General features: G+C 39.2%; 2 protein-coding genes across 9 annotated transcripts in view; one reads left to right on the top strand and one right to left on the bottom strand.

Moving 5' to 3' along the window:
* LOC134472580 (basic salivary proline-rich protein 4-like) overlaps positions 1-12,399 on the bottom strand; it is a 46,816-nt gene extending 34,417 nt beyond the window's left edge. The window contains exon 1 of the mRNA XM_063234514.1: positions 12,231-12,399. Within this exon, the coding sequence (XP_063090584.1) occupies positions 12,231-12,399 (169 nt within the window). The remainder of the gene's footprint in view (positions 1-12,230) is intronic.
* Mtus1 (microtubule associated scaffold protein 1) overlaps positions 1-14,177 on the top strand; it is a 148,866-nt gene that overhangs the window by 29,231 nt on the left and 105,458 nt on the right. The window lies entirely within an intron of this gene.

Genomic DNA, 14,177 nt, shown 5'->3' with positions numbered 1-14,177 from the left:
GTACAGAACTTCACAACAGGTTACCGGGATGACAGTAATAGGTATCACAGTATATTTTGTTATCTTTGTAATAGTTCTTTTATTCACGTATATCAAATTGAGATGAAATATAGAACACTATAGAACTTATCAAAACAGAATATTGAATAGAGCAGTACCATTAATCAGAAAAGAGCAAAACAGTAATAAAAATATTTGCCTTCAAAGAGATGGTAGAAGGTAGTCCCCCTTATTTGCTATGGTCAACCTCCCAGGAGATGCTCAGATTTCTGGTTCCCATTTGCTAATGGGCAGTGGGGGCGGGGAAGGGGGGTAGGAAAAGTGGGATATGTGACTCTATGCCGTGCATCAGTAGGTTCACTATTGCTTAGCAGGGAGGCAGGCTGGTTTCACAGCGTCCTAAGTTCCAACATGGTGTGGATCTCAGGAGCTGCTGGTTCTCCCCCTGGAAGGGCCGCAGTCTGCCACACTGCCACCGATTACCAGGGAGGGGAGGTGCTTGCTTCGAGTGTCCACTTTTTATGCTTTGATTTTGTAACTTGAACAACTATTTCTAAGAAGACACTTAACTTATCAACTTGTAATTGTAACTTATCAACTAGTAATTTCATAGTGTTAAAATTTTTCTTTGAAATTCTGTATTCTATCCTTTTTTCTGTTTTGTCTTGTTTTTCTTTAAATAAAAACAGTTTGCATGCTATATTATTTCTAAGGCAACATTTTTTGATAATCTACAGAGTTAGGAAGGTGGTGCAGCATGAATACTGGCTCAAAACCAGTGGGTTGCAGTAGCCAGCCGAGAGGGGGATTGCCTGGAGCAGTAGCTGAGTCACTGGTTGTGGATTCAGAAAGACCCTGCTGGGTGATCGCAGCCTGAATTTCTTGATTTCTGCATGAAGTCCTTTTTTGTGTCACGTTTGGCTTTTGTTGTGGCTCAAGATTGGAAAAACTAAGCTGTTTGCAGTTTCAAAAGGGAGTCAAGGGCTGGGAATACAGCTTAGTGGTAGAGTACTTGCTGCCGAGCATGCGTGAGGCTCTAGATTTAATTCCCAGCATGAAGAAAACAAAACAAAATGAGAGCCAGCATAGGGGCTTCACTTGGTAGAGTGACTATAAATGGAAAGAGAAAATAGGATGGAGATTAGTAGTTCAGCATCCTAATTCCTTTGTTTTCTGTGGGGTGGTGGTGATGGCAGTGATAACAGGGGTTGAATCCAGTGGTCTCATCAAATTCCCAGACTGGTTCTGACTTGGAATCCTACTTGGCCTCCCAGGCCTTTTGCGATTGACGTGGAAGCCATGTTACACTCAGAATTTGTGCATTTTCCTTGCACCTAAAATCAGTGCCACGTGGATGCCACCAAGGTTTGCTGTTAGCTGGAGCAGTAGCCAGGCCTTTTGCTCTCTTGGCTGTAGGCTCAGGTGTCTGGGTCACTGGGCTCTGTGAACCTGATTGTGAGGAAAATTTGTCACTTTATGTCACCACTGTAATGGAAGCTGGTGTGGCTGCCGCCATTTTGGGAGCTCATGTGGCCTCTGTCGTCATTCTGAAGCACGGTGTTCTACAGCTTTCTCCTCTGAGCAGGCTTTCACTTTTGCAGTTTTGAGGCTGCAAAGGATGGAGACCTGTTGCTTCCTGGGATGCCCTCTGGTCATCTTTTTTCTCTGTTCCTTCTCAGCAATTGAAGTCTCAGGTCTAGCTTTACAATCCACAATTTTTTTGGAGTTTTCCTTATGGCCAAACTCACAGCGTTTTAAATTATCCTGCTGGACTCTGCGCTTGATTTGCAACATAAATGTGACTAGAAGTCCCCAACAATAGCCATGCCACTGACTGTAAATTCAACTGCCTTGAAATTTCCTTTGCCAGATTAATCAGTCCTCTGCCCTTAATGTCAGTCTCAGGCAAAGTCTCTGGACAGGAGCAAAATGTAGACAAACTTTCTGCCAAACTGTAACACACATGGTCTGGAGTCCAACAACCAATGCAGTCCTTTCCACAGAACCCTCCTGAACCTGGTTTTTACTGGCAGGCTTTTTATCAGCCTTCTGGCTTCCTGAGCTCTGACCAGAATCCCCTCTACAGAACAGCCTAAGCTATTCTAGCTCTATGCATGTAGACAATATCTCCAAACCTTTCCAAACACTGCCACAAGCCTTTTCCAAAGAGTCTCAAACTACATAGTCACACCAATGACTCCAATCCATTGGTACTAAATTCTTAGTTACATCATATCCTGGCTCTACCCCTAAGTGGGTGGAGCACTCACACCACCAATCCAAGTGCTAGATAACAGACCAATCACAAATGCATAATTGCATGAGGCTTGGGGGCCACTGACATCAACCATGACAGCATGCTTAAAAATTCCTTTAGTCACAGTTTTTTGTTTTTTTTGAGATGAAGTTTTACTCTTTTGCCCAGGCTGGCTCCAAATTCCTGGGTACTGAGTATTCTCCAAACCAGACTACTGAGGTTTTCCACCTCCTAGCTGGGTAAGTATGGCATATACTATCTCTGTGCTACAGCATCCTCATGTATAATCTGGATCTAGCACTTTATACCTCAGAGGAGTTGGTAGATTATTTGAGAATTCATAGCACATTGAATACTTGGTTTGCATAGTCATATATTGGCTATTACTAATTATTATAATCTTTTTATCTAGAAAGTTATAGTAACATGCAGTTGAGGCCTCCATAGTAGTTTAGATGAGTTTCAAGTGAATAGATTCTGTTCAAATGGAATCTAAGTAGGAACTTGGCCTTTTGACTTAACTAGATTTATACCCATTAAACTTATAAATTGAGATGCTAAAACATATTCTTACAAATGCCATAAGTCTAAGGACCTGGTTTTCTTTTGACTTAAACTCCATAGGAAACCAAGACCTCACGATTCACATCAATTAGAATTCATCCCTAAGCCAGAAATGGTACCTTTCCTACATCACATGGGACAGTGTGGACATCTGTACAGACTTAGGTTTCTGTTAGCAGGGAAGAAGGATGGATTGACTAATGAATTGCTCAGCATCTGCTCGTGTCTGACATAAGATTCAGAATTACAAAACCTTAGCTACACAGGGCATAGGAAAGGCTGGAAAAGCAGGAAGAGAGTGGTGGCTTTTGGGATGGGCCCGAAAGGGAAAGTTAGGCTTTCCCTTTTGTCAGTGTCTAATCAAGGATGGTGGTTAAGTTGGTGTATAGAGTGTACTCAGTGTGGTTCTTTGCAGACATTTAATTACTCATGAGTTGCCAAGTTTCTGTTCTTGCCTTATAACTGCATTGTACTGATAAGATTTGTTTTTGCTAATAGTGTGTACTTTCTGTTTTTTATCTTAAGATCTTTGGACAGCTGTGCCAAATTTGAACTTGTTAACAAAAATTCACCGAGTGTGTGTCAGTGTTAACTGTGCTTAAAATGACTACAGTCACAGTCATTTAGGCTTTTTATTTTCTGCAAAGTTAAACTAATGCTAGCAAAAAGACATTTTAATGTATCATTATGACTATGATAATCAACTGGAGGCTATTTGAAAATCAGGAGCCAGTTTTTGTATAATTTCTCATATTGGTTGGGAGATAGTTTAGAAGCCTATTTTACATGACTTTGTGAGTATATAGTTATTTTTTTAGGATACAGTGTTTAAAAAAATTAAAATATTAATTGTACCTGGAGAATTGACTCTGTGGTGTCCTTGCACTGAGATAACCTCTCCGAAAGAGTAGACACTTAAAAAAAAAAAAAAAGTATGTTAATGATGGTGAAGCACAGGTGACAGCCAGTATTGATGGACTAGATATTAGACTAGTCCAGAGTTAAGCAGACTGTGATGATGAGAGTCCAAATCTGGCCCAGCACAGTCTGTTATTTTGTAACTTGTCTCACTGAGACTCAGCTCTGATGATCCAGATTCATGCAGTGTGTGGCTGCTTTTGTTCCACAGCAGCAGAGCTGAATAAATGCACCACAAACCGTGTGTCCCATAAAACCTAAAACAGTAGGTATCTGGCTTTTTATAGAGCTAGTTTGCCAACTCCCCCAATTAAATAAACATGTGAGAACTTATCAAATTAAGCAAATCTGAGGAAGATTTTTGAAGACAGAAAGGAGCAGGGAGGTGGTTTCCTGTGAAAAGGATGCATTATGATGAAGTATTATTTCTTAGGACTGTTTTCCTCCATAAAAATACAGACATGTCAGACTTCATGTATGCATTCAAGGCTTGTTGGAGGTGGAACCCAAGGCCTTCTGCATGATAGTTAAGTATTAACATTGGGAGCTTATACCCTCAGCCAAAGAAGTTACTCCCCCCACCCCAGGTTAGAGAATGGATTTTCCTAGAACCTATTACTTGGGTATCTAATAGTCATCCGTGAGTAGCTACTCTGTTTCTGTTAAACCCTGAGATGTTATAGATCAGATGGATTTATAAAATCTTTTATGTCGTCAAAGTAAAAGATGACTACAGTGGCATAGTTCTTGACTATTATTTCCTTTTTTAACATTAGTTATAGTTTATCTAAGAATGTAATCCACTATAATACTCTACCCCCCAAAACTTTAAAAAATAGGCTTAAATACAATGCTAATTTATTTCTTGCTGACTGAGGGATGGAATGGGTGTCTGGGACTGGTGGACAGTGATTCTCCAAGCAATCCAGGCCTCTTCTGTGTTGTGGCTCACCACCTTTAACAGGCCGACACTTGGCTTGTGATACAAAGAGAAAGAACATGAAGGGGTGCATTCTGAGTTTTACGGTCCAGGCCCAGAGTTAGTACATTAAATGACTCCTCATATTTTGTTGCCTAAAATACATAGCATTTACCTTTGAGAAATGTAGGGAAATAAGAGCAAATGAACCACCAGCAAGTGACCAGCCAGCCAGAGTTCCTAATCATAAAAACCACTTAATGTTTTTTTTTTTAAATCTTTTTATCGGTACTGGGGATCGAACTCACGACCGCCTGTTTGCAAGGCAGGTGCTTATGCCACTGAGCTAAATTCCCAGCCCCTAAAGACCACTTAATGTTTTAAGTACAGATATTGGTGACAAAAGGGAGCCTTCACTTATTTCTCATCTGTTTTTTCTTTTAAAAGCTGTGTATTACTGATAAATAATTTTTGCTGAAATGATACCATCTAGTTAAAGGAATTACAGTGTCATTAACAAATTTTAGGGTATCTTAATTGATATGCTGTGCTATAGACTGAATTATTTTTTAATGGCACTAGATATTAAATCCAGGGTATTTACACTGAGCTGCATGCCCAGCCCTTTAAAAATTTTTTACTTTAAGGTCTGGGAATGTAGCTGGAGGGCACAGTATCTCCCTGGCAGGCATGAGGTCCTGAGTTAGATCCCAATAACCCTGCCACACCCTGTCCAATTTTTTTTTTAAACTTTAAAACAAGATCTCAAATTGTTCAGATTGTGCTCTAACTTTGATCTCTCCGCCTGAGCCTTCCAGAGTGCTGGGATTACAGGTGTACACCACCATGTCCCGCCACATAATTAACTCTTTAGAAAAATAAATTCTTCCCATATTACCTTACTGCTTTGTACAACTATTTCCAGTTCCTCCACTTTTGGGGAAAGGGACAAATTGTGCATCTCAACTTTCCAGAGGTTGGCTGTCTTCCCGTGGCCTGCTTTAGCGAGTGAATTATCATCAGAAGTGTTGTATGTCACCTCTAGGCAGGAGCTTCAGAGGGAAGAAAGGGAGTACATAGGTCTCTGAGGACTTCTCAGTGTCACAGTCATCCAGTGAAGTTTCTGTTGAATGACTGGTCAGTCAAGGGATGTGGGCAGAAGTCCCTGCGCAAACCACTGGACATTTGCGTTAAGTGATTGGAGTTCGGGGTGGCTTATTATTGCAGCGAATCCTGAGCCTGTTCTGAGGCAGTCTTCTCAAAGAGCTTTACCGTTCTGGGGCTTAAATTTCCAAATTAGCACAATAATGAAAACCAGTGTTTCCTTTGTTTTTAATATTGTTAGGAATTTAAATTATTAGTTGCTGTTTAAGCTTCTCTCAATTTAAGGATCCCTTTGGATTTATACCAACATTCACCTCAAATGTTTTTCCTGCTGCTACTCATTCTTGAAATAAAGGACTGTTTTAACTTTTGTTGTTATAAGTAGGAAGAGAAAAATCCGGAAGAAATGTGGTGTTTCTTGTTCGTGCCTGTACTAAAGTGCAGGTGTGAGCAAAGAAACCAGGATAGAGACACTGTCACCCCCTGGGTAGTGTGAGGCAGGGAAGGACTTCCTGTCAGTGGTTGGGGGAAGAATCTGTAAGTCTCCACTGCACCCATTAGAGAGAGGAGAGAAAGGTGAGTATCCTGCAAGCTGTGCCTATGATGAAGGATGTGTTGCTGACCTTTAGGGACCCAAGAGCAGTGTGGGTGCATTTCCCAAAATTGCAAGGAAGCAGAGTTATGGGGGAAAGTAACTTCCAACCTGTTCGGTGTCAGATATGCCAAGTTCATGGTCTCACATTGAGGAATAAAGTCACAAACCAAAGGAGAAAGTTAGGAAAGTGTTATCAGAAATTAGGAGGAGAAGACTAGCTCCTGGATTTCTGGGAGAGGTCTCATCTAGGTGGCTGCTGAGACTCTTTATCAAGAGTTTATACAGCAAAATTACAAATAGGTACAAATGAGTCAAACTACAATCAGCCAACAGGATTACGTGTAATCACTTAGCTGATATTGGAGTCATAACAAGAGTACATGGAAAGAATCAAGGCATTCCTGAAAAGGGATGGATCCCGATATTCTGGTCACTCACCTGTATGTCTGAGCCTGTCTGGGTTCACTGGACCAGGTGGTGCTAATTACAGTATAATCTCAAATTGCTGTTCAGCTCAGGGTCCCTTGCAGGCCTGATGATTGTGACTGCATCTCAATGCCTGGCTCTTCAGATTCACCTCCAGCCACAATCTTTGTGTCCATCTCTGCTGACTTCCTCAAAGGCCCAATCCTGCTCTGACTGCTTGTTCGTTTCCAACTTAGCTGTCTTTATAACTTTACCCCTTTCTAACTACCTTTACAGAAAAATGAGCAAAGATCCAGTCTAACAGCAGAGATGGGAAGGGTTGGTGTAGGGGAGATGACAATCAGGGCTATTCGCCAGAGAGCTAGTCTTAAAAGGCCTTAGATGGAAGTCATATGGGGCTTGGAAGTTATGAATACTCTGCAAGGTTGATCTAGTGGACCCCTGTAAAAGAGTCAGGCACATTTTTCATCTGTTCCATCTGGATGATCATTTGGAATTTGACAGCCTCTAGGGGAGAATAAACAAATTTTGCCAAGAGATTAAGGATGCATGGTCTAAACTGAAGGTCCAGTGTCAAAAGACAGATTGTGGGAAAGGAGCCAAGTCTGGATACTGTTTTTAAGGGATTGAAGTCCCAGACCTACCTGTTCATGGAGGTTTTCTCCAAGTGTGATATTTCTTTTATTGTTTATTCTTATTCCTCGTATTGATTATATATCTAAACATAACAGGTTTTATTTCTGAGCATATAAGCTCCTCTGGTGTTGGCTGTGAGGAGATCAAGACTCTGTGGTACCGAAGGACTATTCTAGTTAAGGAATTTAAAGACTTGCTCAGCTTGTATAGCTGCCACTGTGGCTTTTTGACCTCACTGAACCATTAATAGTGATAAACTACAGGTGTAGCTGGAAACTTTTAGCAGAGGTCAGTGTAGTGATTACAGCCCTCTTTCTACAACTAGTCTATATTACTATTATTCTTTCATTTATCTTGTAGATCATATATTTCTGCTAGGTGTTTCAGACCAAGTTAAAGTGAGACCTATGTTAATAAAAATTTTCCTCTTGCCATGTGTATCATGGTCAGTTAAGGCTTCTCAGGGGTTACCTTTGGGGCCATTTATATAGCCTCTTAGCTCCTGTGTCAGTGTCAGCTGCCAGCATGAGTCATGATCTTAGATGACTGTGTGACCTTCTGTGGAAGCGTGGGAGATGTTTCCCTCTTTGATGACCCTCCTTTTGAGCACACTGTTCATTGGTTGACTTCTGTCCTCTATGGCCCAGCAGTCTCTTGGCTCAGGAGTTTGGGTAACTTACCAGAGTTTTAGGCTTCTATGGAGAGGACCCCTCATGTTCTTGGTCTTTATTGACCTTACAGGGCCAGCTCAAAAATATTGGCTATCCTCTATTTCACTTTGATTTCCATTCCTTAGTTTTGTTGTTGTTTTTGTTTTCATGCCTTGGCTGTTGAACATCCAGGAGATCAGTTATACAGTATTGATATGGGAACAGTAGATTTAACCATCATAATCTTATCTGGTTATCAAGCACCTTGAAGTATAAAGTATGACCAGAGAATGTTTTTTTTTTTTTTTACCAATAATAATTGTTTTAGAAGTTGAATTCCTGTATAATGTTAACAAATAGTAATTAGAAAGTCTGAAAGGGAAAACTTAAGATCAAAGTCAGCATAACATTTGAGCATGATAATCATGACATAGCATTTTACCAAGATAATCATGACATCATCAATATGTGAGAGTAACTAGGTTTTTGTTATCTCTGAAATACATTTAAACTTCCATTTTAGTATAAAATAACTTTTTAGTCAGTTACATTTATCTAATTACAAAATATTAAATGACATAAATTTATTACTGTATCTTTTAATAGGGTACCATTTAAGTAGAGTGTACTTGTTTGTAGAGGTACTTTATAGTACTTTATAGTACATTAATAAATGTCTGATCTTTAGAGTGACATTGCATGAACCATATAGTGTTTAGGTATCTCTCATTTTTATAAGACAATTTCATGATAATTACATGAGTGTGAGTCTGAAGAGGCTTCTGCATCATCCGGCTGGCTTTATCATACTGGATTGGAATGCACGTTTCACCTCCAGTAGTTAGGACACAAGGAAAGCCAGATGCTTGAGTGTGAAAGGATTTATCATTGTAAACAACTGAGTCTGGAAGGCACCAGTAAAATCAGTTTTATTTCTTTAAAGACTTGTACACTTAACAGATGCATTTAAATAACATGAGGTTATCAATATTTAGCATCAGAACTATAAAGAAATCTTTGCGTGTATTTGGTTTTTATTCTTAAGGCAAAATTTAGACTCCTTTAACAGGTTTTCCAGGGTGTAACTATACAGACAAGAAATAAAGATCTCTTTAGAGCTCTTGTAAAAGTTAGGAAACAGTGTTAATGACAAATAGTAGACCTTTACCCACTATATACATGTATCTGTTTTATATAATTACAAAATACTTATGTAATCAAAGCCAATAGATGTAGATCAAGCTATAAACAGAACCATATTTAAGGAAATGTCAAAAATCTTGTTTACTTGCTTTTTAAACACAGGTAGTCTTAACTGTATAAAATTCATTTTAAAGTTTAGACTAATACCATATCTTTTTTTATATGTATATACATATATATTCCTAAATATACAGGTTATGTTATAATCTAAGATAATATCTATTCATTTATCCAATCATAGAATGATTATTGAAAGCATTTTATAGGTTAATATTTAACCACTCTTTAACTCTTAAAGCTTACTTTTTAGTATCCAAAAGCCTAAGCATGGAAAGCACCTTTACTTTTTAAATTTAGTTTTATAAGTTTAATCAAGAACATCTTACAGCAGTCTTTGGCTCACAAATGCTTTTGTTTATAAACAATTTGGCTTGCAAACAGAAGAGTTTGGCAAAATTTTGTTTTTCTTTGCAAACTGCATGGATGACAAACGGCCATCTTTCCAACACAAATGCAAATGTGACCATCTTTTCCGAAGTTAGAGAACAAATTAAGTTTGTGAACTGAGGTATCACTTCATCTTAAGCAAACCTTATTATTTTAGACATAGCGAGCTTAACCTTTTAATTGTAGCCAATTTAAATATATTAATTTATTAATGTTTTGGGGGTTTACCATCATAAGGCTCTGGGGAAAAAAACCTGGAAAATTCTCATCGGGGAGAAAAGTGAACACATTGATTCAGGCAGCCGCTTTTCAGCCGCTTTTTCAGGAGTTTTGTCTGGCAGTTCCTCAAGCCCAGGGATGCCCACTTAGGTACCTTAGCAATCGCTTTAGATGAGTCATGAGAACCAAACCAGTAACAGTCAGTACTTTTTCAATATATGTCTTAAGTATATACACAGACTTTGGATTTATAAAACCAATTTTTTATATTATTTCTTTTGGGTAACATGGATGGAAACATCAACTTTAAAAATACATTTTAAGGTATTTTTGTCCTCATTAACTGATTTAAATTAGCCTACCATTAAGCTATATGAACCACAAACATTTGGGCTAATACTTTGAGTATCTGTTTATCTGTAAGCCAATTTAAGTAGAACTTTTGGAGGATAATGCATACCTGAAAGTTAATACGCAGAAACAAACATGTTAACCTAAATCATATATATATACATATATATATATGTAATGTTATCAAAATTTAAAGCTTTTATTGGTAAGTCCTATGAAAGTGTTAAGCCCTCTCATGTTTTTAGGGGGTTTGGTTACCCTGAAAACCTATGTAACCAGTGTTCAGTGAAAAGCCCAAAAAGAACCACAAGTTTACAAAGGGCAAAAATAAAAGGAAAAATAAAAGTGATATGATCTTGAAAAATCTTCAATGAAACAGCCATAGGTTCTCTAACCAGTTATTAATGCAAAGTAAACAGGCAGATAAGCAAACATACAGAAAACATAACACAATTAGCACTCATTTATTTATTTTTTTGTGCACTGGGAATTGAACTCAGGACCTTGGACTTGCCAGGCAGGTGCTGCACTGCTGAGCTGTGTAACCCAGCCCCACAATTAACTTTAAATCATAGTGCACTCAGATGTATTAGTTGAACTTAATTGAACTGCAACAATCCTTTTATAGTATTAGGATTGTAACTATAAACAGGAAAGAAAAATCTCTTTGCACTGGGAAGGCAAGGACTATTTGAAGGAAGGGCCTTGGGCAGATGGTTTATCTTAATCTTTGGATAGCTGCTACTAGAGCACCAATACTGGCTCTTGGGATAATAGAGATAGGATACTAAACTGCTGTTTTTAGTAGCCACAGTTGTTTTTTATGTGAATAACTCCCTCTAAGGGACAGCCTGTTAAACGTACAGTGTTGTAATTTATATCTGTTTCTTGGGAGTTTTTTTAGGAGGTGGTCAGGTGTAGGTGTAGAAAAAAGACTAGTAACACCTCCTTGGAGCCTATTAATTACGAATTGCAAAGGGCAGAGAAAGTTGAAAATCTGCCTTGGCCCAGCCTGTCCTGCTGCAGGCATCCACCAGTAGCAGTGCCACATGGAGCTTGCCCTTTTGAAAAGAAACCGGGAGGTGGGGCACAGGAACCCTGCCCACCTCTGCTCCTTATTAAGTGCCAGTGGTGGCCAATGAGGTACTCAAGGAAGGGGCCAGAACTGAACTGCCTGCTCCTGCTGGTACCTGCACCCCTTCCTAGTGATCCCGTGACCTCCTTGACCCATACTTTGCTCTAGGCTTTTCCTTCTTCTGCCCTCAGTTAGCATATATGTGAGATTAGAATTTGATTGCCAGCCTGACCTGTCCTGGAGAGAGGTCATGGCAGGTGGAGGCTAGAGGCTGTGGCTATCGCTCCCATCATTCCTCTTTTACTTAAAACGACTCAAACTAGGAATGCTTTCTACTCTGTCAGTGAAATCATCTGAGCTGGAAAGGCCCTACCCTGAAGCCAGCCAGTCCAGCCCAAGTGGCATTTCTGAGGAGTAGGGGAAGAGCTATTCCTTAGTCCCTAGCCCTCTCCGAAGGGCAGAAAGGCCTACAAATTGAGGCTAAACTTTTTCATTCATTTTTTTTTGAGGGTTTGAGGATTAAATCTAGACCAGCTTTTTGTTTGTTTTTTTCTTTTTCTTTTTTATCGCTACCGGGGATTGAACTCACGACTGCCTGCTTGCAAGGCAGGTGCTTATGCCACTGAGCTAAATCCCCAGCCCCTAGACCATTTTTAAGAATATTGTCCAGGGGCAAGAGGGAATAGGAAATGCAAGACATGGGTCCTATGCTGATGTTTCGTCATCCACAAGAGTCCTGTAGAGTGACATGAGGTGCACTCCTCCTTTGAGCATCCTCCAAACAGAATGGTTGGCCAGCCTGTGAAAGCGAGGGCCAACTTCACTATGGAATCATGTGGCAAGCAGCCAGGGACAGTCAAACTCACCGTCCTGGAAAGATGAAAAGCCTAGCACGTTCTGGAAACTGGCAGTCACAGAGAAGAGATTGACCCTGGACAACCTGCTGCTGTCAACGGCATTATTTCTTGGGGAAGAGGCTGTGGAGAAGGGAACAGAGGAGTGATTGGTCCCATAGTAGCTCTCTGTGCCAGGCATAGTAGGAGCTTTATCTGTGGGATGCGTCACTGTTTCCCAAACCTCACTACCCAAGGGCAGGAAGACAAGACTGAAAGCTTTCTTAGCCTGAGTTTCTGGTCCTTAGTAAAATATGTCTCTAAAGACAAAAGCTACAGGTGACTCCCATTATAACAGCCCTGTATAGAAAGGTAGCCTTGCCCAACAGAAAATGAAGCCCATTTTCAAGTGACCCGATAACACTTTTCTGTTTTCTAATGAGGGGTGGTGGAAGGGAGACAGAGACAGACATAGATTATCACATGATCTACCAGTTCTGAGTATATGTTCAAAAGAAAGAAAACAGAAACCAGAACACGTACTCGCCCACCTATATTCTTAGCACTATGATTCACACTAGCCAAGTGATGGAAGCAGTCTATGTGTCCATGTATGGAGGGATGTGTGAACAAAATGTGTTAGATTTATCTGATGGATTTTTAAATTTTAAATAGAGTAAAACAAAACAGAACAAAGCAGATCAGAACAAAACAGTGCAAGCAACACAGGACTTCAAGACATGACAACAGGAAATCAGCAGTGGCTATCATAATGTCTCTTGTTTTCTTTAAGATAGTTGTTCTGTCTTCACACACAATAAGTTAATACAAAACAAAATAGTAGAAAACCGATCAAAACAAAAGAATGAAAGCATTACGGGCCTGCAAAACCAGACAATAGGAAAACCAGCAATAGCTGCCATAATGTCTCTTGTTTTCTTCAAAATAGTTATGTATGCATTCACACATATTGAAATCAAATAGTATAAAACAGACTAAAACCAATCAAAACAAAGAATAAAAGCATTATTGGAGTTCAAAACAAGATGATAGGAAATCAGCAATGGCTACCATAAGGTCTCGTTTTCTTCAAAGTAGCTGTTCATACCAACATGTAATAAAGTGAACTTTTGTAAAATCTTTAGGAGAAGTTCTAGGCATGTATAAGCCTATACATGTACATCTATCCTTTCTGTGCTAGAGGGAAAAACAAAACTAAGCAAAATGCAAGAAAAACAAAAGAGACATAATAATAATATCCTAAAACAATAACAATGCAGACTTTCAAAACAAGGCGGTAGGAACATACCAAAGGTTGTTATTTTGCATAGTTATCTTCAGAAGAGTTACTCAGATTACCAAAAATAGACCTGCAAAATTGATCTAATCCTATGAATGGTAACTATTTTGTTCTAGGAACTAATAGAATTAGTTATACAATCATCTTACTAAATTGTGTGTGTTTATTTATTTATTCTTTTTTCTTCCTTCTTTTCTCCTTTTCCCTGAGTTGTTTTTTCTCTTTTGAGCAGTTTCTTACCCTTTCACATTATTTATTGAATATTTTTTATCTTATTTACTGTTTCAGTTTCTTACACTATGGAGACAATATGTGATTTTGATTTATTTCACTTATGAATATGATCTCAAGTCATGTCCATTTATCTATAAAAGCCTCAATGTGATCCTTCTTTGTAGCTGAGTAGTACTCCATTGGATAAAAGTACCACATCTTTTTTATCCATGCCTCAGTTGATGGGCATTGAGGTTGCTTCCAAAATTTGGCTTTTACAAATTGTGCTGCTATAAACATGGGTGCACATATATCAATGTGGTATGTTTTCACTTCTGGAAATGTGATCAGAGGTGAAATAGCAGGGCCAAATGGCACTTCTAATCCCAGCTTTCTGAAGAACCTCCAGATTGACTTCCACAGTGGTTGCACTAGTTTGCATTCCACCAACAGTGCAAAAGAGTTCC

This window comes from Cavia porcellus, unplaced genomic scaffold (genome assembly GCF_034190915.1).
Source record: "Cavia porcellus strain 051 isolate PalLab524CR breed Dunkin Hartley unplaced genomic scaffold, mCavPor4.1 scaffold_24, whole genome shotgun sequence".
Lineage (NCBI taxonomy): Eukaryota > Metazoa > Chordata > Mammalia > Rodentia > Caviidae > Cavia > Cavia porcellus.
This window is presented reverse-complemented; position numbering and strand designations above follow the sequence as displayed.